General features: G+C 46.5%; 1 protein-coding gene across 4 annotated transcripts; it reads left to right on the forward strand.

Annotated features, from left to right (window-relative positions):
• Positions 1-449: 449 nt before the first annotated feature.
• Positions 450-18,112, forward strand: LOC104865965 (apolipoprotein L3). Of its 4 annotated transcripts, none has more exons than XM_010629761.3 (4): positions 450-560; positions 10,697-10,762; positions 13,542-13,668; positions 17,189-18,112. In XM_010629761.3, the coding sequence occupies exons 1-4, from the start codon at positions 539-541 to the stop codon at positions 18,048-18,050; spliced, it is 1,077 nt and encodes a 358-aa protein (XP_010628063.3). In that variant the 5' UTR covers positions 450-538; the 3' UTR covers positions 18,051-18,112. The 4 variants fall into 4 exon arrangements, with proteins under 4 accessions (XP_010628063.3, XP_033616572.1, XP_033616573.1 ...); XM_033760681.1 differs by lacking the exon at positions 450-560 and adding an exon at positions 6,128-6,360; XM_033760682.1 differs by lacking the exon at positions 450-560 and adding an exon at positions 6,128-6,321.
• Positions 18,113-24,862: the final 6,750 nt, after the last annotated feature.

Consider the following 24,862-nt stretch of genomic DNA (forward strand, 5'->3'; position numbering starts at 1 on the left):
ATGGATACCTTACCTGTCACCCATGGTGGCTCTATCTACTTTAAGAGGGAACATAGGTTCTCACTCCACGGAGTGTGTATAATCCTGTAATGAGTGGCGTGTAAGCAGCCTGCCTTTCATCGACATTCCACAAGTACTAGCCATTTATGCACAGACATTCCCACCCCAGGTACTTGCCAGAACATTCCTTCCCTGGGTGGACTTTATTGTTTCTGTATAGTTATGTCTCACCCCATTGTCTTCTCCCTGTGCTCTCACAGGACACAAGGCCTCTGCCTTGACTGGGGTGAGGGGAGAGGGAGCTCGAGCTCAATGACAGCCTTTCGTTAGATGGGAGTTGCAGACTCAGTGGACAGAGAAGACCGGCCGAAGACCGTGGTGGCCTTTGCTGCCATCTGAGGGAATTTCAGTCCCCGTGGCTGCTCACTGTTTCCTCAGCTGCCTCCCCTTCCATCTCACAGTCGTGTCCTCCTCCCTTCCAGCGTGGACAGCCTGGCACGTCATAAGGAAATCCTCTCAGAGATACTGCTGCGGAACGATGTCCCACGCACTCTCCCCAGGTACGTGTGTTTCCTCTTTGGTAGGTTCCCGCTGCTGACCTAAAAGTGAAGTGGCAGCTCCGAGGCTGAGCTGTTCTGTGGGAATGTCAAACACAGAGAAAGGGGAGCCCAAAGTGGGCCCCTGGGTCCACTGACCCCGAGTGTGGGTCCCCTGCTTGGTCCTCTTCTCAGGGACAGAGCTGAGGTGCTCACTTCCTTTCCCGAGGCCTCCTAGCCAAGGCCTCAGGTGGACGCTGACAGACCTCAGGCGAGGGTAGCATAGAAAGTGATGGGATGGGGTGAAGAGAGAAGGGGACAGGAAGCAGAAAGCCTGGGAGAGAATCTGATCTTGACCTGGAGGCTCCTTCTACCTGTTGCCAGCACCCTGCTCCTGCCTTTCCTTGGGGCCCTGACTTTCCTTAGGGCCCTGCCCATGAGGAGACCACTTCCTCCAGCTTCTACCTTGTAGGAGCCAAAGATCTGGGTAGTTTGGCAGGAAGAGCGGCCCATTGTGCCTCTTAACTGACCCCAGTGTGACCTTGGACGCCTCCCAATAGTGTGACCTGGAGCCCCTCCTCTCTCCTCGCCTGTCACATGAGAACAATGTCTCCCAGATTGTTGTGACGATCGAGTATAACGTGTGGATTTTGCCAGGCCAGTGCCTGTCACGTCATATGTCCTTCCTGAGTGTGGGTTTCTCCTCTGCCTGGAGCCTGTTAGTTTCCGGTGGAAATGCCTTCCAACATCAATGTCACATTTAAGGCTGTGTGTGGGCACCTGGCCTGCACTGCCAGTGACGTGTACCTGCTTAGCAGGCGTGACTGCTTCAGGCAGGGACTGATTCCAATTATCTCATGAAAAATAAAAGTGTGCACCAGCTACAGTGGTCCACACAGGTTATCCCAGCACTTGGACAAGCTGAGGCAGGAGGACCGCAAGTTAGAATCCCACCCGAGCAACTTAATAAGGCACTCTCAAAATGAAAATAAACAAAAAGGGGTGAAAATGTAGCTCGCTGGTTGAGCACCCCTGGGTTCAAACCTTAGTACTGAAAGGAAGGAAGGGAAGAAAGAAAGGAAAGAAAGAAAGCCCTCCACTATTCAAATCAATAGCATTTCCCTTAGTTTTGTTTTCTTCCTGTTGCTCAGATGCCTTGAAACCAAGTCCCTTCCTCAATCCTTCACCAGCCCGGGAGAGCAAATTGTGCTGCTAGTAGTCATGCCGAAGAATAAGGGAGGGGGACGACTGGAAGCCAGGAGCTCCAGTAGGCCTGGGATTCAAGGCAGGTCTGGGGCTGGTGGACTCCTCAAGACAAACTCCCTCATTTAATAAATGGGCAACCCGGGGTTAGAGGTGCCACTGAGGGTTTCTGTTCCCCGAGACGTGGCTAGATTGCTGCCAGAATCCTGTGCCAGAGGCTGAGAATCCCAACGATCTGGTCCAGCTACTGGCCCAATAACCAAATGGCAACACTAAGACATAAGATTTCATGAAACTGAGGAAAAACATTTAAAAATCCAGATTTCACAGAGTGTAGTTTTTCCTGGGGACCTGCAGGGAAAACATGGTCCAGGGCAACAGCAAGCCCAGTGCTTCATCACAACTTGGGTCTGAGGAGGGCTTTGTATAGTAGTCAAGAAAAAGGTGACTTCATCCAAGCCAGAGCTCACCTCACTTTGCCTCAGGCTAACATCAAAGACCTCAGGTAAATCCCTGGAACTAATGTCACCAGGATCGGGGAGAAAGGCCCCACACATCCTTCTAAGGGTTGTGTTTATCTATAGTATGCTGGGAGACTTTGTGGGGAAAAGAAGCCCAGGGTTCCTCTGGGTGGGGAAATCATGCTGCTGAGACCTCAGGGTAACTGTTCAGGGCGAGCTGGATCTCTGTACCCACATGCTGAGTCTTTGTTGTGCGGACTGACAGGCTGGCCTGTCGGTGCTTCCCTTCGGTGCTTCCCTTCCTCACAAACCTTCTCCATGGCCTCAGGAAGCAAGTCCTCCATTTCCTTCCTGCTCAGTCCCTGACTCCCTCTCCCCAGCCAGTCCTTTCCCTCAGACGCTGGCACCTGCAGCACCACTGGACACCTGAGTGAAGCCGCTCATTTCTGGCTGAGGCTGAACACAGGTCTATTCCTATCCGCAGCCAGGGCGCGGGCCTCACAGGGAGCACATCAGGTTTTTGAGAATTAGAAGGACCTGTGGGTAGGTGGCTAAGAGGGTCGGAGGGGAAATTACAGAGACAGCCGACAGCAAACATCCTCATTCAAGCTGCCCTCATGCTTTCACCTAGATTGCTGCGAGAGCTCCCCAGAATGCTCTTACTTGTCCCACCACCCTTTCCCCTGGTCACTCCCCAAACTGATATAGCCATTCATTCTGCAATGGCTTCCCATTACCCTGAGCACAAAGCCCCCGAGTTTGTCCTGTCCAGAGGATCCTGGAGTAGGCTGGGGTCACCAAAGGCGGGGCCAGAGGTAAGGCTCACCATCAAAGTGATTCTAGAGCACAACTAAAGGACCAAGAAAAGGGATGAAGAGAGGGAGGGGGCAAAAATGCAATGACATGCTCTTGATTTGGTGTCCATGTGAGTGATTGAAACTGCCAGGACCTCCCGAGGAGTCTTCAAAGAATGTCTTCACAGTCTTCCTCCTTAGTGTTTAGCAAAGAGCCTTTCAACTCAACTTCATACATGAACACTAATTGATGACCTTTTAAATATTAGATTCTGCTCCGTTTGTTCTGCAAATGTGTCAGATTCCCATGGACATTACTCATACGTTAAAATTAAGTGCACATTTATTTTGATTTTAAACGAGAACGTTAGCATTACGGCTTCGATTTTGCCATTACAATACTTAGATCTAAACCTTCCTGAAATAGGCAATGGTTACTCAAGGGTGACTTCCTCATCTGTATATACGTACGTGGGATTGTTCTGAGAGTGAAGTTGGTGTCCTGGCTACAAATGCTCATGACCAGTGCCTGCCCTTCTGACTTGTCGTAAGCGCGCCAGGAGCTCCCCTACCAATTGCTGGAAGGTCTAGGAATTTCTCTCCGCTCCCCGCTCTGATGACTTCAGAAGCCACATGTCACACGCTGAGGCAGAAGATCCTTTTCCCTTCTAATGGCCCCCATAGAAAGGGAAGGCAATAGGTGGGGTCCCTGTTTTGGAGCACAGCAGGAGCATCCAGTGTGTGTGAGTCAAGCCCACCATGCCAGGGCAGGGGTGGAGGCCGTGGGCAGGTGACGCGGCTGCTGACCTCTCTGCTAAGTGATGCTGGTGTTGTCTGGCGAATCTTTCTGAAGCATTGTCAGGGCTGCTTCCCAGTTGGAGTAGGATCATCTCAGCAGGAGAATATTGCGTATGGACCAAAACTTTTGCTCAAGCCTCCTGATTCAGCTGCAGACATCCTGGGTAACTTTTCTTGTGATGTCACCTTACACAGGTAAGCAGCAGCGGAACCTGGATCTGCACCAGGTCTGCGTCTGACTGCTCCCCTCCTCCTGTACTCTAAACAGAACACAGGCGGATACCACTGAAAGGGACTCACCAAGCTCCTTGGGCTCAGCTCAGTCTGCATGAGACATGGTGTGAAGGAAAGGTGGATGTAGCAGTGGCCACGACTTTAGGAGATGTGGAGGAACCAAAGCAGGTAGAAGGAGGCAAGGAACAAAAAGCCCACTTGTCCTTGCAGCCTGGCCACCCTGAGGCTGACCCCAGGGTGCTGCTGTGGAGGCCTGATGGAGGCAAAGGTCTTCTTTAGAGGTCCAGGGAGTCCGTAGGTTGTCTCCCCACCCTGTGTTCTAGCACCTACACTGTGGGGAAACTGAGGCCCCGGGAAGGGGCTGACCTGCTCAGCACACCTGGGAAAGAGGTTGACCAGGAAGGCAGCAATCTGTACCCCTTGAGGCTCACCTGGTTCTTTGACCTGTGAAGGAGGGAGAAAAAGGCAGAGGCCATCCTGTGTTTTGAAACAGGAAAGGTGCCCAGACGTGGGGACTGAGAGAAAGGTTTCAGAATGGTGTCCTCAGCACCAACTCGGCTTTTGTAACCCTGAGATCAAAGTTCACAAAGTAGACATGTCAGGGTGGCCTCTGTTTGCAGAAGAAGAGACAGAGTATAAACTTTTCGATGGTCATTGTCACTGTTTGTATTTCAGCCCTGGAGTCAGAAGCTTGTGCTCTGTCTGGTGTTAGGCAAGTCACTCCTCTCTCTGACTCCCCTTTTTTTTGCATCCAATGCATGGACTTAGGATTCCAGCCCTGCACAGCCTGTTTACCACCTCTGGGAAAGAATGGATGAGGTGCAGTAGGAGAAGGGACAGCAAGCACTGAGATGCTTGATGCCCTAGGGACGCTGGATGTGGGTTGGACAGGAAGCCTGTGCTGGCTTCTCAGGCCAAGTGATGCTCGGCTTGGAAAGTGTAGACCCAGCTCGCCAGATTCCAGAATTTCTGAACACTTGGAATAAAGTGGTGACAAATTACAGAATAAATGTTGACAACCAGCAAAATTTAAACCTTGCATGTGCCAATACATGGGCACAAGGGCGTGTGAGTGCACATATACACGTAGGCACGCATACACATGCACGCTCACACCTGGGCAGCAGACTCAGCTCCACAGAGCCGGAGTTTCCAGCCCCATTTTCCAGGCCTCCAAGGGAACTTCATCACAGGCTGCTCCTTCCTGTTCTGTTTACAGGTGGCATATACAGGACTCTTTAGTGTAAACGGGCTCGGATTTCCCTAGCTACTCCCTTAGGGCTGGACAGTTGTTATTTCCTTCCTTTTTGGTATTAAGAACAAAGCCACTCTGAATACCACCTCACACCCTTGCATACTCTTACTCCTCTGCCTGTTAAGCCCCATTTTAGGCCTCCAAGGGAACTTCATCACAGGCTGCTCCTTCCTGTTCTGTTTACAGGTGGCATATACAGGACTCTTTAGTGTAAACGGGCTCGGATTTCCCTAGCTACTCCCTTAGGGCTGGACAGTTGTTATTTCCTTCCTTTTTGGTATTAAGAACAAAGCCACTCTGAATACCACCTCACACCCTTGCATACTCTTACTCCTCTGCCTGTTGGAGAGAGGCCTGGGCTGTTCCCAGACCACCCCTGGGGCACATTTTGAAGAAGGATGGGATTGCTGGTCATCTTCTAAAGCTCTGGGATCCTTTACACCAGGGTGGTTGGGAGCGGAGCCTCAGATCTGCCTGTCCCTGGGAATCACTTGGGATAGGGAGCTTCGCAAGGTGATGTTCAAAGCCCACTACTCTTCAGGCTGTGGTTGGGTTCTGTGATTTTGAAAACTTTTTTTTAATTCTCCTCTCCTAAAAACATTAAGACTGCAGGAAGGGGACCTGAAGAAATAAACAGAAACTTTCAGAATCTGATAGAACTAGCAAAAGTACATAAAATCAGCTTATGGGGTAATTTGTTTGAAATCTAGGCCAAAGTCTTGTTTGTTCTTTGCTGGAAAGGGCTTTTTATGGAGGCAGAAAAGGAAAGCCAATAAAATTACTCGGCCAGGAGGGAGGGTAAACCTGGACTATGTTCCCAGAGGCTGGGGCTCCTGAATCCAGAGAATTCCTCCTATAGTCCAAGTTTGGGGCAGGGTTGGATAGAAAGCAGAGGTCAGCTGGTTGGTCCTCTGTGCCCCAGCGGGGGAGGAGCAGAGATAACAACAGGACCTCTGCTGTGTGTGCTGAGACTCCTGGAGGGACGAGCGCCCACAGAAGCACCACACAGATGGAAGGACGCAGGAGTCTGCACAGTCCAGGTCAGCTCAGGAGGGCTTGGAGAAGCCAGCAGGCACAAGGTGGTATATGAACTGGGCTTGGCGGGAAAGTGTCCAGGGGAGGGTGCAGTCCCAGCAAAGGCTGGAGACTGAGAGTACAGATCATGGTCCCGGAAGAGGCCTGGAACCGAGATGCATGCTGGGAGGGAGAGACAAGGAAAGAGAAGCTGCAGCAAGCAGGAGAGCTTGGGTGCTGGGTTCAGGCCCTTGAACTTGACTCCAACACGTCATTAAAGATTACTGAGAAAGAGGGTACTGTCTGTCTTAACCCCTTGAAGTGGGGTGGGGTTGGAGGAGTGGTGCCCTGCAGCCACTGGAAAGGAGAGGCTCTGCTCAGTTACATCTGGAGAACCCACTACACAGCTGATAAGCAAAGGAGGGCTCCCTGCCTGGGCTGTGAAGTTGGCCAGGAGCACAGCATTCTGGTGCAATCTGGCCCTCCCCTCAGCTCCTCCCTTTCCCTTCACTAACAGTCTCTTCGGGAATTGAGCATTTGGCAGGCTCAGGCATCACTGGCTCAGCGTGTCCCATTCAGGCAGGAAGCAGCACTGCCCACATCAGCACCCAGCTGATGGTCAGACTGAGGCAAATAGTAATGAAGAAGGATAAGACAGGGCGCAGACTCAGTGGCAAATGTCTGCAGTCACCCCAAACCCCACACCTTCTGCTTGCCCAGGTCTCTGGGTTGAGTCATGGTCTTCATAGCTCATGATCTCAAAAGGCTCCCCTGTCTCAGGGGTCATGCAACATTCAAAGTAGGAAGAAGGTGGAATGGGCAGTCAGTTCCTCTGCCACATCTGTCCCTTAAAGCAATAAGCCCTACAGAAACCTCTTAGCCAACTTTCCCTTGTGTCATATAGGTGAGAAATGAGGCTCCCAGTCACTGTGTTACAGAGCCCAGGTCTGGCAGTTACCTCACGGGAAAACCTGGAGACATGCGTTGGGAAAAAAAGAAGTGGGAGCTTTGCTTACAAATGAAATTCTCAACCTGGAGGTATCTGGTCATCAGGGATATAGGGTAGGAATAATGAGGGAGACAGACTAATGAAGAGGAGGGATATTAATGTTCTTTTAGGGAATAGTTAGAGCTCTTCCAAGAACCGATGGGCCATCTCTTTCATGGTCTTGGTGTTTCTGGTCATGGTAAGCTGCTAGGTGTCTTTAACCTTGAAGCAAGAGGAGAGAGGTTAAGCGAGTCTAAGGCAAGTTAATATTGGATTATAGTTCTGGTCAAAACATTTCCCAAGTGATGCCTACATGAAGATCTGGGTAGCATCTGACCCAAAGGCTAACATAGTAGTGGGGACAGACATGGTATAGGGGCAGAGATGCCAAACCTTCTCATCCTGTTCTAGCTACCTATTAGACATCTGGAGACCCAGGTGAAGGCTCAGTGTTTTTAGAAGAAACAGCCTTCAAGTCCCTGAAAAGTTACCTAGGAAACTGTAGTCATAATAATCCACATGGCAGTGACATTATCCAGAGCAAAGCCAGTGGGAGACTAATGAAATGACAAGGGGAGAACTAATCATGTGACCTCTCAAATTAGAGCTTTTTTTTTTAAGTCTACAAAGAGCAATTGATGCTAAAAACTTTATTGAGGTCTTTCTTCTGAAATAATTGCTAGCAAATTCATTCCTGCAACTTGGATATAGTTCCTATAAGATGGCCCAGGAGTCAGACCCCAATGTCCAGTGCCTGAGATGAGAGGTAGCCAGTGCAAAAGTGAGGGGAGTGGCTTCTGTACTAGTGGACAGATCCAGGGCCTTGGGAACACGGTGCTGTTTAAATCAAGTCAGAGAACAAAACCAGCAGCTAGAAATGGATCTGCCTGGGAATGGCAGTTAATGGAAAGTTAAGGGAAAGTGCTGGGAGCCATCTCCACTTTGGGGATATCTGACAGGGACCCTTCATAGCTGCCTAGGCTTTTTCATTCCTCCTCACTAAGCAGACACCGTGCATGTCTATCAAGCAGTGTCTCCCAGCCCGTGGTCACTATGGAACTTTCCAAGGTCAGAATGAGGATAAAGCTGTATTTGGGGCGATGCAACAGTCTTTGTATCCAAGACTGTATGACTCCGTCTGTTTCTGTGTCTATAACAAAATACCCAAGTCCAGGAAACCTAGAAGGAACGGAGGTTTATTTAGCTTATTGTTCTGTAGACCGAGAAGTCAGACCGTGGCACTGATGTCTGCCTCAGCTTCTGCTAAAGCCCTTTCTGCATCATGGCATGGTGGAGGGCATCTCACAGTGATGCAGAGCAACCATGATTCATTCAGGTCCCTCTTTCTCTTCTCATGAGTCTATTAGTTCCATCCCAGTGCCCCACCCTCACGACCTCATCGAGTCCTCATTACCACCCAAAGGCCCAGCTCACACACCAGCACTTTATAAGCTGATTAATTTACAATAAGTGGAATTTATGGGACACATTCAAACCACAACAGAGAGCATTTGGTATTTTGTGTGTGGCACACAGACTTTGTTTTTATCTGTGCCTAGGTAAATTATCACACGGACCTGATTTTGTTATTTTCTCACGGACTCAGGGCAAAGTTGTCTGAGACGGGTAGTCCATGAGATCATTTATGTCCAGTAAAAGAATAATGTGGCCTCACAGAGAGTTCAAACCAACTTGCATGTCAGGGGCTGCTCTTGCTGAACACTTATAAGCAAGCACATAAATAAAGAGAAAAGAACACACCCACATCTTTAAGGTTTATCTTCGCATTTAACAACTACTAGGAACTAGTAAGGCTAAAAGAATAATGTTTCATGTACAGCCTGTGTTTAAATGTTGATGTCTTCTGACCCAGTCATTCTACTTCCAGAAAATTCTTGAAAGCAGGCAAAGTTTTACACAAGGAGAGTGTTCATTCAACTATTACTGAAATACAGAAGAAGAAACAACTAAAGATCCAACAGGTAGCGGAGGACAGCAGAGAGGACAGGGCAGCCCACAGCAGAGCCAGGGACTGGCAGGACTCCAGGCCCTCATGAGATGAAACGTCTCGTAGGAGGACTGTTGCAGGAGCAATGAGGTGCAGGCCTCAGGAACCATGAGGGGCACCAGAAAACCTACTGAGACGGGGCCTTGGGCATAAGGTACAAGAGTTTAATTCAGAATGGGAATATATATATGTGGACAATTTTTGTATTGAAGGAAGTGGAGCATAATTACAATACATATAGGATTTGACTCAGAAAAACTTAGTTCAAGTCCTGGCTCACCACTACTATGAAAATGTGGGCATGTTACTTGACTTTCCTGATAGTTTCTTCTCCTTTAAAATGGGAGCTAAAATGGCGCTCACCGCATGGAATGTCTGTGATCATGGAATAAAATGTATGTGCATCACAGACCCTCAATGAACACTAGCTGTTCTCATTAACACACAACCCCAGGTACTTGCCAGAATTTCTTCCCATCTGTTTTGTGAGTGGCTGCTGTTGTTTCAAGAGAGTTGGCCATCTCTTTGAGATATGATAGAAGAAATAAAAATAGGTAACAGGTGATAAAGAAACTAGTTTTTTTTGTCTCCCTTATTATCTTAAAAGTCTGAGGCAGATCCTGCTCAGCTCTGTGTGTCAATCATTTAGAAAAATTTGGCAAAGCAAAGTTTATTAGCTCTAAATTTACTTGGCCTATCTCATACTCTTTAAGACCGAGAAGAGTAACTAGTTTTTAGGATTTATAGGAACATCCAATTATCAGCATTCACCATGCCAGCTTCCAGAGCCAACATGTAGAAGTCTCCGAACTTGTAATTACCTGGGTTCCTGGCTTTGCAGAGACCACACAGCTCAGCTAATCTTAAAAACTAGCTTCGTGCTGTGAGACTGCGCTGCTGGTCTGACCCTATTCATCAGAGCACCTTTCCCAGCTGCTCAAACTGGAGTCCTTTCCCTACTTTTCTCTTACCTCCTTTTGCTAAGAGGTCTGCTTGATCTTGTCAGCTACTCAGGCTAAAATTCCTTAACACTCTCTAATTTTCTAATTAAAGCCTTTTCCTGAAAAATTGTGCTTTAGTTTTTAACTTTCATTATCACTAAATCAAGAGGTTGTGTTAGCCAGTGGCATCCTCATCCCTCTGTCCTCTCCCTGTTCCCTCACAGGGCACGAGGCCTCTGCACTGGCTTGGGCGAGGGCACAGCGAGCTGGGGCAGGATGACAGCTTTTCCTTAAACAGCAGCTGCAGAGCCCTATGGTCGGAGAACGCTCTAGGCGAAGTCCGCTGTGGCCTTTGCCGCACCCCTGAGGGAACTGCAGAAGAGCTGACACCTGGCTGCTGCTCAAGGTTGCCCCACATGGCTCCCTTTCCATCCTATAATTTATTGTTTTCTCCTTTCTTCCAGTCTGGACATCCCAGAGAGCTCTCCAGGACAATGTTACTGGTGTCATGGCCGGCGCACCCTCTGCAGGTATCTGTGCTTCCTTTTCTACGGTGGGCTCCTGCTCACAGCCCACAACTGAAGTGGTTCCTCCAAAGCTGAGGGAGCCTGCAGAGAAGTCAAGGGTGGAGGAGAGGAGCCCCAAGACAAAACCAGAAATCTCTGGATCCTAGGTTGAGGGAGTTTTCCTCCCAGGACCACTCCTAGCTCCAGGATCCAAAAGCTCACTTCCTACCCACTGTGCCTCCTAACTACTGCTTCAAGAGGAAGTGAAGGAAAGCAGAGGAGGTGGGAAGAGGATAGGAAACAGAAGAGCGGGGAGAAGATGGGACAGTGACCTGGTGGTCTTGTATGTCACCTGCACCCTGCTCCTGGCCGACCCTGGGGTGCTGTGCATGAGCAGCCTCCTCCTTCCAGCTCCAGACCTGCAGGGCTCAGCAGGAAGAGACCCAGACTGACCCAGAACTTGACACATTGTGACCTTTGCCCCCTTCCATCTGTGTGACCTGGAGCTCCTCACGTGTCACATAAGAACTGTACCTTCCGTGGTCTTGCAAGGATCAGGTGTAACACGTGGATGTGGCCAGGATGGTGCCTGTCACATAATAAGTCCTCCTGCAGTGTGGGCTTTCTCACCTACCTGACCTTATTAGTTCCAGATGGAAAGCCCCTCACAAGATGTGTTAGGGTACCAGCCCTGCACTGCCAATAAATGCACCTACTCACTAGGTGGATCTGCCCCAGGCTGTGACAGATTTCAATTATCTGATGGAAAAGAAAACTCTGAAACAGAAGCAAAAAGGAAACGACCTTCCAGCCCCCAAATCAACACCACCTTCGTTCAGTCCTGTTTTCATTCCCACCTTGCTCAGGTGTCGTGGACCCATGTCTGCTCTTCAATTCTTCACCATCCCTGGAGGACAAATTTTGCTGTCAGTAGTAGTCAGGTGAAGAACAAGGGAGAGAGGGAGGATTGGAAACCAGGAGCTTGTGGCCGGCCTGGGATCCTAAGGCAGGGCTGGAGTTGATTGATTCTTTAGGGCAAACTCTCTCATGTTTAATGACTGGGCCAGCTGAGGTCAGAGGTGCTACCTTAGAGCAGGATGCCCTGAGACATGGAGAAATTGTTATTGGAGTCCTTGACCAGAGACCCAAGTCTGGGGATCTCCCAAAATCGGTTCCACCTACTCGCCCAAAAGTCAAATGGCAAAAGTAAAGGTGAAAAGCAGCAGAACTATAACCAGTGTAGTTGTAGCGGGAAGGTAAAAGACCAAGATCCTCAGCCCTGACTCCAGAGGTACTGGCATGAGCTCCCAGATTGTGCAGATGAAGGGACAGAAGCATGAGCAGTCATGCAGTCCGGGTTGATTGCTGTCTTAGGTTGATTGGTTAGGCGAGGTGAATCCAAAGCGATAAGAAAGGCCCTGTTTCCTGAGGAGTAGTTTCCGCTCACTAAAAGACTCTAATGCAGGACTCGGAGCAAAGTAGACAGATGCAAAGTAGAGGCCCAGATGCTGAATGTTCACTCTGCTGTGGTTTCCCTTTGGACACCTGCAGGCCCAAGTGAAGAGTCAGTGCTGTAACAAAGGCAGCCTCTAAGTCCTTGTCATAAGATCACAAAGATCAGAGCCGAGGATCCATCGCCACCATCACTACCCACCTAAAGAATCCTCCTCTGCTGCCAGTCTTAGAGGACCCAGGATTAGCGGGAGAAATCTTTCTTTCATGACAATTTTAGTCCATAGTCCGTAGTCTGAAACATGAGTTTTCAAAGATAGGTTTAAAAAATTGTTCACGAGTTAGCTCTCAATTCAAATTCCACACTTTCTACTTTCTGGCTTTGAGCTGCCATTTCCTGTCTGAGTCTCACTTTCTTCTTCTGTGAAATAAGAGTAATGCTTCTAAGAAATACGTATTTATACCGTGTCAGTACACAACGAGCTACATATGCTTACTAAAACCTGTAACTGCAATCCCAAACCTGCAAATCCCTGCAAGCAAGTACTATTTGAGTGATTCACTTATTCAGTAATTGTGCCCTCTGCTGGATTGAGACTACTTATGGCTTTACATTATTTGTCTCACCTTCAGATATTAATGCATTTGATAACTAGGATTGGCAAGTAACACAATGTGTGTATCTCGTATTCCCTTTCTAATTGCCTCTCTTTTTTTTTTTTTTTTTTTTGTACCTGGGATCAAACTCAGGCCGTTGCACTTGTGAAGCAGGCAGTGGCACCACTGAGCCAAACGCCTGGCCCTTCATATTCCCTTTCTAAAAGATTAAAAATTCTATTTAGTTTTATATTTTCAAAATATGTAATAGAATTTTGAACATTCTCCACTTGAATGATGTTGGAGCTGATGATATGCTAGGAGCCCTAAAATATCATCCTGTAACCTATAAATAAATACAATTGTTACACATCAGTTAAACACAGATATTAAAAATTATTTTAATAAATCTGAAATTCTAAACTTATTTCAGTACCAGAAATTTAGATAAAAGTATTACTTTTTTTTCTTTTTTTGGTATGGGGATCGAACTCAGGATCTTGTGCTTGCAAGACACACGGTGGCACCATTGAACTAAATCCCCAGCCCAGATATTACTTCTTTGAATATACTCACTGGGATTAAAGTTGTAACATGAATTTGAGGGACAAACAGTAACTCAGTCCAAGTCACTACTGATTCCATCAGAAATACTTCATATGAGAGTTGCTCTGGGTGATAAAAACGTAACCACCTTACACTGAAAGCCATCGACTCCACCAGTCTTCTAAACTTATTCTCTTTTCTCAACTAGAGAACAACAGATTCCTTGAGGTTGTCATTCAGCGTCTCCAGGAAGCAGTGAGCAGAGAGGATCTGCAGCTACTGGTGACTCACGATGGAACCTGGGACACCTTTGTGGCAATGACTAACTTTTCCAGATCACCTCCATGGGTATCCCCAGCTATGCCACCCAAACTCCTGCTGGACTGGTTTTCTTGGGACAGACACACCTCCTCCAAGAAGTCTCCTGTGGTGGGGCTTGAGGTGTCCCTTCTCAACAATCCCTGTGGGATATTTCCTCCATGTCATTTTGAGAGTGGATGGCCTCGGGCTGAAAGGACATGGTACCCACAGTGGGCAATATCACATCTACTGTCTGCTAGTTACGTGACCCTTGCCAGTTCTTTCACCACTTCCTGCCTTAGTTTCTTCATCCATTGCATTTTATTGGGAGAAAAACAAGATAATGCATAAAAAGTGCTTAGGATATGGCTGACACAGAGCAGATGTTCAAGCAAAGGTAACTGTAAAAAGGCCAGGTAGGAAGAGAGTGGGGCCATGGGTTTTCTCCTTAGAGAAGGGAGCCAAGAAGACTTGCTTTAGGACAAGTCATTAACATCTAGATGGAATCACACTTGTTCCCGTGTATTCTAGATCTGGCCATTTTTCTCCCCATCTGAGGAGCTATACAAAGGCATCACGATCCTTCTGTGGACCAGGAAGTAGAGCAGCCATAGTGGAGGTGGGCAGAGCTAAGTGGAAACACGGCTCACGCCTTGCAGACTTGGATTGCCATCTGTTCGGTGGGAACCACAGTTTAATCTGACAGGACCACAATGAAGGCCTGGGAGTGACTGTGGGGCAGAAGTGGGGAACAAGTGCAAGTACCACTCCCAGAGGCCCTCCAAAAATGAAACTTAGACCAGGGTCAGAGCCAAGGCTCGGGGGACAGGTGGAGAGGGCTCAGGATGGAGGAGAAGGCTGGGGCCAGAGGTGGAGCCAGAGCTGAGGAAGTAGGTGTTGCAGGCATAAAGCATAGGGAGGGCATCAGCCCAGCAGAGAGCACATGAGTAGAGGAGAGGACTTCCCTACCCCTTGCTGTGATTCATACCTGATGGGCATAGGGGACTGTGGGTAATTGTTTCCTTCACAACCTATGGATGCTAGACAGTTCTCAGTTGCCATTTGGGATCCTCTTCTAACCCCGCATAGTAGTGTGAGTCCTGACCAACAGAGAGCAGCATGGTTTAGTGTCCACTTTCAAAGTCAGAACCATTGGCTACCCGCTTTGTGTGATTGGAGAGAGTCCAAGGACACTCAAAAGTCTCCCCCTTCCTCTAGTACGTTGTCCACATGCAGGTGTTTTCCACCTTAGCAATTCATACAGAGGGGTCTCAATGTCAAACAACTTCATGCATGGCATTGGTACTTGCCCATGTGAAGGTGTCACCAGCTAAGGTGTCAGTTTGGCTGGTGACATCTGACAGTAAGGTCCCAAAGGTTGGAGTGTGAGGTGTGGAGTCAGGAGGTAGTAAGGTGGGTGGACAGTCATGGTGGAGCTAATCAACTGGCTTGGAAGCCTAACAGGGCAGCAGACCCTATGATCTTCAGCCAGAAAGGGCAAAGGGGATCAGGCATGGAATGAGAGCAGGTGGCAGAGGAAATAATCTTTACAATCCTTTCTGGCTCTGAATTCTAAAAAATATTTTTTAATCATACATATCCAGAGTTAGCCAGCCATCCAAAACCAGCCTTATTTTTGACATCAAATTTGGGAAGTTCCCTAAACCACCCACAAGGCTGACAATTCTCTGGGACTCAGAGCTTGCCGAAGATGGTTGTGACATAGTTACCATTTATCATGAAGAAAGGACAGAGGTTAAAATCAGCCAAAGAAAGAGACCTGTAGGACAGATCCTGGGATGATTTCAAGCATGAAGCGTCCATTTTCTTTTGGACAGTGTGGCCCTGTATTATTATGTAACTATTCACATTGAGGATTGCCTACCAAGGAGGCTAAGCCTGTGAGAGAAGTTATTCTGACGCATGTGGGAAGAGGAAGACTTTATTCAGCACAGTTGCACTGGGGAAACGGAGCAACTCTGGATGCAGTAAAGACAGCTGGGGATTTAGAGCCAACAGGCACTGGAGAGCAAATCATTACAGGGGTGTCCAGAGTAGGGGATTCTTAGCTAGACATGGTGGTGCATGCCTGTAATCCCAGCACTCTGAGAGGCAGAGGCAGAAGGGTCATGAGTTCAAGTCCAGTCTAGAAAACTTAGCAACTTAGCAAGACTCTTAAATAAAATGTAAAATGTAAGACTGGAGATATTGCTCAGTGGGGCAGCTGAGTTCAGTCCCCAGTGACACACACACACACCCATACATATGCAAAAAAGAGTAGGGGGTTCTTTGACACTGATGCAATGGGACTAAAGCAGGTCAAGACTAGTACATCAGAGGTCAGGAATGGGAACTTGGCCAGGTGTTGGGTGGGGTGCTCTCTAGCTGATGGTAGGACTTGCTAAGGCCAGGCTGTACAAGTACAGACATGGAAGGGAAAGGTTGATGTCCAGTTGAGAAGAGGTTCAGAAGGCTCTAACTAAACTTTGCTCAAGGAAATCATCTTTTTCACCCCATGCCTTGGTGTTCTGGCTTTCTGTTGGGGCTGGATCACATACTGTCCTTACGGCCATCCCGTTCCAGAGGTCAGTACCTTTAGCTTCCAGTTCCAATATAGGTCAGAAACATCCCAAAGCCCACAGAGCACACCACATTGTTTGGGCTGAGCAAACTTAACGGGGAATGCTTGGGATCAGGAGTGTTTCTGAATCTGGGTATTTTCTGATTTTGAAATATTTTCAGACACATAATAAAATAACTTCAGAATGGGACCAAAGTCTAAACACAAAATGTGATTATGCTTCTCTGTACTTTACGTACATAATATGAAGATAATTTTATTAAATACTTCCAGTGGGGCTGCATTCTATAGTGACCCATGCCATGGGGTGCAGTGTGAAACTTTCCATCTGTGATATCATCTCTAATTTAGAATTTTAGTGCTACAAATACTCAACATGTATGGCCTTATGATCAAACTTCCCAGGAAAGCACAGAGATTCCTAGAAGGCAGGGCATTCCTTGATCTCTACCTAGTAGCTGAGGGAAAAGGGAAGATTTCTCTCCGAGAAAGGTTAATTCTCACTATCCAATAAAATTCTCTAAACTAAGGAGATCTTTGCTCCAATCCCATTTTTCTGAGTTTACCCACAGAGTTCTTGCTCCATCGATTCTTTGGTAGTGGTGAGGCTGAGTTGAATGAGAGGCAACTTTATGGACTGCTTGCCACTAAAGAGCATCTGAAGATGACTTTTGTTCAACAACTCTCTTATTGCCAGGGATTTAGCTCAGAGGTTCTGCCGCCTGCCTTGTAAGCGCAAGGACCCAAGTTCAATCCCCGGTACCCCCCCAAAAAAAACTTTTATTGGCTAAAACCACAGACCACCTCTGATGGCCACACTTCTTCACTGAAGGAAAAATTGTGTACACCTGTAGAATCCCTTTCCATGTGGTTCACAGTAAGCTTTCTGTGATTCATGCAGGACAGACTTTATGGATCTCATTTTACAAAAAAACAAATTGCCTTTCCTAATCATTTGACATCTACTGTTATAGGGATGAGGCAGATGCACTACGTGAAGCTCTAAATGAATGTATAGAAGACACAGATGAAAACCTGTGGGCTACAGAGAGTTTGAATGAGTTTGCTAAGATGAGAATGGAGCTTCAGAGGCAGATAGCCCAGCTCTATGCCCTTGCAGACAAAATCGACAAAATACACAGGAAGTGCGCCATTTCCAACGTGATGACCAGCTCTACCCAAGCTGTCTCTGGAGTCCTAAGCATCCTGGGTCTGGCTCTGGCACCTGTCACAGCAGGGGGCAGTTTGCTGTTCTCAGCAACTGGGATGGGGCTGGGAGCAATGGCTGCTATGACTAGTGTTGCCACCACTATATTGGGCCAGTCAAGAGTGTCATCAGCCAAAGCTGAAGCCAGGTGCCTAGTGACAAACAGCAAGGACAGAGCAAAGGAGACGGCACAGTCTGTGGGTCAGGCAGAACTCAATGTTATCCTCAAATCTGCAAGATGTATCAATGCACTGAAAAGTATGAAGAGGAACATCCATGCCTTGAAACTAGTCAGAGTTAACCCTCACTTACTGGACAATTCTAGCCACTTCATGAAGATTTGGAAAATCTTTTTCCGAAAAGGTGAACAGGTACAGAAAGCCTTTGGAGGCACCGCTATAGCAATGTCCAAAGGAGCCCGGATCATGGGTGCAGCTGCTACAGGTCTCTTCCTTCTGATGGATGTGTACAACCTGGTGCAAGACTCCAAACATTTGCAAGAGGGGTCAAAGGCAGAGTCGGCTGAAGAGCTTCGGCAGCAGGCTCGGGTTCTGGAGCAGAAGTTTGAGGAGCTCATCCAGATCGAAAAGAGTTTGGAGTCAGACTTGCTCAGAGAACCCATCCCATAAGAAGAGCAGTCAGAAGTCACAGGAGATGTGTTTTTCAAAGGCATGAATGAATAGATGCATTTTATTAAGAGTGACAGAGTGTAAGATTAAGTCTGGAACTGGATAGTTAAGAGCCTGGTGTTCTATAGCTGAAAACAGTAAGGGAGGGACTCATGCAAATACCAGGTGGACTGAGGAGGATGCAGGAAATTGAAGCCTTTAATAAGAGACAAGAGGGAACTGAGGAGCGTAGGAAACAGGAAAGAAAAGTTTATTTCGAACTAATGAATACACTGGGGGCCTGGTAGATGCAGGTGCAGGAATAAGCAATGAGAGGATGAGGAAACTGAAGAGCCAAAGACAGGAGGAAGCAAGAGCTCTAGCTGTTGGACTCTGGGAAAAGAAACAGGACTCCATCTCCCACCCTCCCCATAGCCGCATGTCCCAGGCTTCTTGCCTCCGGTGGCCTCTAGCCCTATCTTCCTAGTGTCAACTCACTCTTGCCTGCGTCAGGCCCTGACTTCTTGATGGTAATGGTGGTGGTGGCCATGAGGGTGACCACAAAGTGGGTGGAGAACTTGGCACATAGCCATCCCCCTGGGGCCAAGCTGTAATGAGAGACCCTTGAAATTCCAGTGAAATTCCAAATGCTGTGTTGGAAAAACAGTGCTTGTTGAGGGGGAAAATAACATGAATTCAGATTTGAAGCCTGAATTAAGGATCCTGTTGCTATGCAGAGATAAACTAGCTGGCGATCAAAAGATGTCGTCTCCTGACCTTCAGTTTCCCCGTCAGCTGTGCAAGAAGACGCTGGACAAGAGGCATCTCACATCAATCAGGCTTACCCTGGCTTCTGTTCCATAGACTTTGATTCCATAAATATTAATTGATTGTTCCAGCTAAACCCTACAAGATGGTATTAATTTTGGCTTTTAAAAGTTACGTGTGCATGAAACCAGACTCTTAAGTGAAATAAACAGGACAAATGTGTAAATACCGAATAGTTTCTCTGGTGTTAAGAACCGAAAGTGTAAATAAGGATCAATCAAAATGTATAACAGGTAATGTGAAATAGGAAGAAAAGGTCCAAAGGGGAAGGGGAAGTGGGAGGGCTTGGGGAAAGGAAAGAAGGGAAAGGAATAAATACGAGAAAAGGAGAAAATGGAAACAAAGTCTTTGTAAATAGGGAGGGAGGGAGAGGTTGAAGGGAGGGCAGGGGAATGGGGAAAAATAAGAACCAAGATATGTTATGTAAAGGGGAAAATTCTCAATAATGAATGTTAGCATATTGTATACCTAAAATGTACCAATAAAATTAATGAAGGAAATAGAAGTCGTGTGCATTTTTTTTAAATACCATGTTTTCAGTTAATTATAATTTCTGACGCTCTTCATTTGCTTTGGAATACTAGATTCTTCCTAGTATCATTTCTCTTTAGCTGTGGGATTGATGTTTTCATGTCTTTCCCTGCATTTTTATAGGTATTGAATTCTTTTTAAAAATTCTTATAGCTCACCTTCTCTGTAAATATTGTAATTTTGCTTCCATTTCTGAAAGATATGTTTTCCATACCTAAATTTCGGGTTGGGTTGGTTTGTCTTCTGGCTTTCTGGTGTATTGATGACTCTCTTTGAGTTTTTTCCATCAATTTAACTGGTGGATGTAAATATTAATTTTGCTTCCATTTCTGAAAGATATATTTTCCATACCTAAATTTCGGGTTGGGTTGGTTTGTCTTCTGGCTTTCTGGTGTATTGATGACTCTCTTTGAGTTTTTTCCATCAATTTAACTGGTGGCTTCTGTTCCCAGCAACCACCAGAGGCCCCAACAGAGGGGTCCTGCAGGGCTCCCTTTGCACGGGCTCCTTCGGGGTGGCCTCACCACATCCCAGATTCAATGACACAACCACACTGGGAAGCTTGAGGAGCATTTAGTACTGACAGACCTGGGGGTAACAGGGGATCCTGGGGCCACACATTCTCTCTCACGCACACAACTCACTCACATGTGCATGTGCACAACCAAAAGATAGAGTATTGGAGTCAAGGCCTTTATTGGGTGCGGTGAGTTATCCAAACTGGTTTCCCAGATCCTGAGATAGATACCAGCGCCCTGCTCTTAGAATTCCCAGCCTCCAGGCTCATAAATTAATTAAGCTTCCATTCCTTGTGAATTATCCTCTCTAAGGTACTTTGTAACAGCAACAGAAATGGACTGAGATCCCTTGCCTTGGCTACAAAAGATGTCTGTTACTTCTTTACCAGCTACAGCTTTATCCTCATTCTGACTTCCTCCATCTAAAGATAGATTTTTTAAAAAAAGATGTCCATGGATAGAACTACCCCTCACTTTCTGTATCACCTAGTCTAGTCTCTTCTTCAAACCACACACCCAGAACCTATAATGGCTCTTTCTAGTACTCCTTTCCTGGGGACTCTAGAACTCAACTGTGTGTCTTCTCCCTCTGAGGACAACACACTCCACCTGTTCGACTGACTATGAGAATGTCCCTGAGGACCTTTAACTGGGGGACACTGCCTGCATAGGTGTGTGGATACATTTCTCTTTCCCTATTCTCCTGATCTTCATATTTACCTGCACAAGGACCTTCTGATTCTAATCAACCCTATCCTGAGTCCTTGGCCCCAGCTACTGGATGAAGAATACATCAGTGCTGAGCCCAAGCCAGACGTGATGAGCTTCACCATGGTGACCAGTAGGGCTGCAGGTGCCACAGTGTGAGGGAAATGATGGGCTGTAAAAGCAGAAACCTAGAGAGTGAGCATGGGAGCAATGGAGGACTGGCTCCCTGAGGCCCTGGGAGAAGATTCACGAGGAAGGGAGTCAGCAAGTAGTATCTGGATGGGACAATCAGTCAGCAAAACAAAACAACCATTAATTGGTCTCTGGGGTTTTGCTGTCAGATACAGATGATATCAGTCCCAGAAATGTGCCTAATGTCTTTGGTGTTAGCTTGAGAGAAACCAGGTACATTCCAGGTCTGATGGACTCACCCTGGTAAAGATTATGAGGATCCACCAGTCTTGCTTTTGCCCCTGACCAAGATTCTGCACATACACACTCAATAAAGATTACACTCTTTAATTCTGAATCCTTCTGCCTCTTTCTTTGATCTGATGGCATCCTCTTCCTTTGGCAGTTGGTAAATTTACACCAAATTCTCTGGGAATAATCAATCAGCACTTGTTAAACCAAACTCTAAAACATCACACAGAAAGAGCCAGATAGATCTGAGATGTTATCTTATAACAGCAGCCTCTCCCCAGCTGACCTAAAAACCGAGGTTCAGAGAGGTTGGTTTCTTGGCACGAACCTGGTTGATCTTAGAGACTATGAGATTTCTTGATATATCCCTAGAATCTGGTTTCATCCCCTCCCCAAATTAATGACTGTTCCAATACAGCACTTGGAATTTCACTAGAATTTCGATGAAAATAGGGCTGGATACACACCAAGTGCCTCACTAACTGCTGTCATGATCACCAGCATCACCACTGTGAAGAAGTCACTGCCTAAGACAGGCACAATGGTGCATGCCCTATAATTTCAGTATTTGAGATGCTCAGAAGAGGAAGCTCAAGACCAACCTGACAACCGGTAAGAATTTGACTCAGAAGAAGACGAAGAAGGAGAGGGAGAAGGAGAACAGGAGGAGGAAAGGAAGGAGGAGGAGGAGATGTAGAAGAAGAAAGGTGAACGGAAGGGGAGGGGAAGTACAGAGAGAAGGGGGAAGAGGAGGGGTGGGGGAAGAAGAGAAAGCTAGGGACCAGTGTTGTTACTGCTGAACTAAGACAGATATGCATTAAAACTGTAGAACAGGGCTAAAGAACAGGAAAGAAACAAAGTGATCTTACTAGAAGTAAGACTATGTAGTGTGCGTAGGTAGTGGACCTTCTGTTTCTTTTTCTTTTCATATATTTAATGCTCCATTTTTTGCAGTACATAATGACTATATTTGCCATGCAGAGTTAGTACCTATACATGAAACATCTTAATTCTTTTGCTTTCCCTCCTCTACCCTCCCTCTGCCCTTCCTAAATCTCCAGGTCCCCTTTAGAGCTTCGGTTTCTTCTATATTTCAGCAAGTATAAGTCTGGCTTCCTCCCCTTTGTCACCTCTACAGTGTTCCCGATCCTCCTGCTGCTTGTTCCTACATTTGTCTCTATTCATGCCCCCAAAGTATCGTTAGCCCCACACAAACCCTTTCTTCCTACCCCCAAGCTCTCTACTCCTCCTTATCACTTATTTCAGGCTCAAGATTCCTGACTTGCCTCCACCCATGCACTCTCTGCATAGCAGTGTTCAGCCACCAAAACAAAACAAAAAAACCCCCTCAATCTCCTTAACATCTGTTTGCATAGACTTTATCTCATCCTCTGTATTAATCGCTTTTCTGATATTTGACAAAAAATATCCAACATATGCAATTTACAGCTGGAGAGGTTTCTCTCGGCTCATGATTTTAGTGGGTTCAGTCCATGGTTGTCTGGCTCCAAGGCAGAAAGCACACAGAGGAAGGGCCTGCCGAAGGAAAGCTGTTCAACCCATGGCAGCCAGAAGGAAGAGGAGAAGAGAGGAGTTTGGTACAAGAAGAATCCTTTTCGGGTCACACCCACGGCGACCCCTCCCTCCAGTTCAGCCCCACTGCCTACCCGGATATTCAGTCATAAAAACATCAGGAGATTAACCCACTGATTAGTATAGTGCCATCCTGATCCAAGCACGTTCCAGAATCCCCTCTTCTGAACACCGTGAGATTTCAGGGGACAGTTTAGATCTGAACAATAATAACTTCTTTTCCAAACTTTCTTTTTATTAGTACAGTTTATGTTTGCAGTACATAAAGATTACATTCTTTGTGGGGAGTTGGTACATGTAAATAATACATCTTAATTCTCTTTTCATCCTCTTCCCCTCCCCTTCTTTCATCTCTTGGTCCTCATCCTATTTGCAAAAGATCTAGCTGCCTGTTTCTTACTGTCTAACTTTTACTGTGCTCTTTATTTACATTTTGGTTTTCTCGTATGAGAAATCACAGTATATTTATTGTTGTTGTTGTTGTTGTTGTTTTTGGTACCAGGATCGAACTTGGGCCCTTGCGCTTGCGAGGCAGGCACTGGAACCACTGAGCTAAACCCCCAGCCCATCACAGTATATTTAAATTTAGGTGTTTGATTTATTTCCTTAACCCCAAGTTGCATCTATTTTCTTACAAATGACTCAAAAATACCCCCTTTCCTCTAATAAAAAGCCTCCAGGGTTCCGTGACTTGTCCAGTACATGTCCCATGACCTCTGCACTATTCATGGCAAGGTCACTTATTTGGGCCCAAATGCACTGAGTCTTCACAAGGTGGTACACATCCTTCAAAAAGATGATACTTGTGATGACTTCACCCATAATCTGGACTCCCAAGGCTATAGCCAAGCATCTGTCTTGAGTCTTAGAAATAAACTCTCCATGTCTCAGGAGTAATGGTCCCCAGTTACACCTCTGAATCAAGGCTTGCACATTTATTAAACAAAGGAGAGTTTATCTCTAGGAGTCCACCAGCCCATCTTTCAATGGATCCCAGGCCTGCTGGCAGCTCATGGCTTCTAGTTTTCCTACCTTTCTTTATTCTTAACCATGACCACCAACAGCACAATTTGGTTTCCAGGGCTGGTGAAGAACTGAGGAATGGATTTCCAAGGAGCACGGTGGTGGTGGGAGGTCATTCTAACTTCTAATGTCATCTTCCACTTTTTTCTTTAGCATTTTCTAATTTTCATTGTACAAGTCTTTCCTCGGGATTAAGCCGATTCCTAGGCATCAGATTTTATTTCCATTTTTACTTGTTTTGGCTGGTGTTGTGAATGTAATTGTTCTCCTGACTTGCCAGCTACTTCATTACTTTTGTTAGATAAACCTTTTTTTAGTTTTTCACGTTGATATTGCATCCTACTACTTTGTTGAACTTGTTTCTTTTTTTTTTTGGTACCGGGGATTGAACTCGGGTCCTTGAGCTTACAAGGCAGGCCACCAAACCGCTGAGCTAAATCCCTGGCCCTGTTGAACTTGTTTATCAACTGTTAAAAGTCTTTTGGCAGAATCTTCAAAATCTTCTAAGGATAGATTCATATTGGGTGCAAATATGGATAGTTTGACTTCTCCCTTTCTTCTGTGTAATGATTTTTTTTTCTTTCTCTTGACTGCACTGAGCTAAATCCCCAGCCCAGACTGCTCTAAAATTTCAAGTCTAACGTTGAATAGCAGTGGAGTATGTGGACATCTTCACCTGGTTCCTGATTTTAGAGGGAATTCTTTCAATTTTTCTCCATTCAGGATGATATTTTTATGGGTTTGTGGTAAATAAACTCTATTAGGTTGAGGTATAATCCTGTGATTCTTAGTTCCTAGGGCTTTCTTCATGAATGAATGTTGAATTTTGTGAAGCCTTTTTCTGTCTCAGTTGAGGAGATTCTGTGATTTTTATCCTTGCTCCTATTCATATGGTGCACTATGCATACTGACTTTAATTTCTTGAACTATCCTTGCATCGTGTCTTCTCTTTAACCAAACTGTAATCTGCATTAACCCCTCCCTTGCTGCGTTTGTCCTTAGTGCCCAGTTGCTAAGTTTTGATCTCATCCCCTTTCTCCTGCTAACATAGTGCATCCATCTGTCCGTGCTTCTACCCAACACATGTGCCCTCACCTATGCGTTGCTTGGGGGACGGGTCACTGAGTCCTGCCTGACTACAAAGTCCTGTAGATCAGGGTGAGCTCCTCCAACTCCTCCTCCAGCTCCTGAGCCTTCAGCTGAGCTTTT

This window comes from Fukomys damarensis, unplaced genomic scaffold, assembly GCF_012274545.1.
Source record: "Fukomys damarensis isolate Sample0158 unplaced genomic scaffold, DMR_v1.0_HiC HiC_scaffold_73650, whole genome shotgun sequence".
In the NCBI taxonomy this organism is placed as follows: Eukaryota; Metazoa; Chordata; class Mammalia; order Rodentia; family Bathyergidae; genus Fukomys; species Fukomys damarensis.

Bases quoted from the DNA above. Each gene is read 5' to 3' on its own strand.
- LOC104865965 (XM_033760681.1), top strand. From the start codon at position 6,291: ATGGAAGGACGCAGGAGTCTGCACAGTCCAGGTCAGCTCAGGAGGGCT. The intron at 10,763-13,541 runs GTATCTGTGCTT...TTTCTCAACTAG, and splicing joins GGCCGGCGCACCCTCTGCAG to AGAACAACAGATTCCTTGAG. The intron at 13,669-17,188 runs ATCACCTCCATG...CTACTGTTATAG, and splicing joins GCAATGACTAACTTTTCCAG to GGATGAGGCAGATGCACTAC.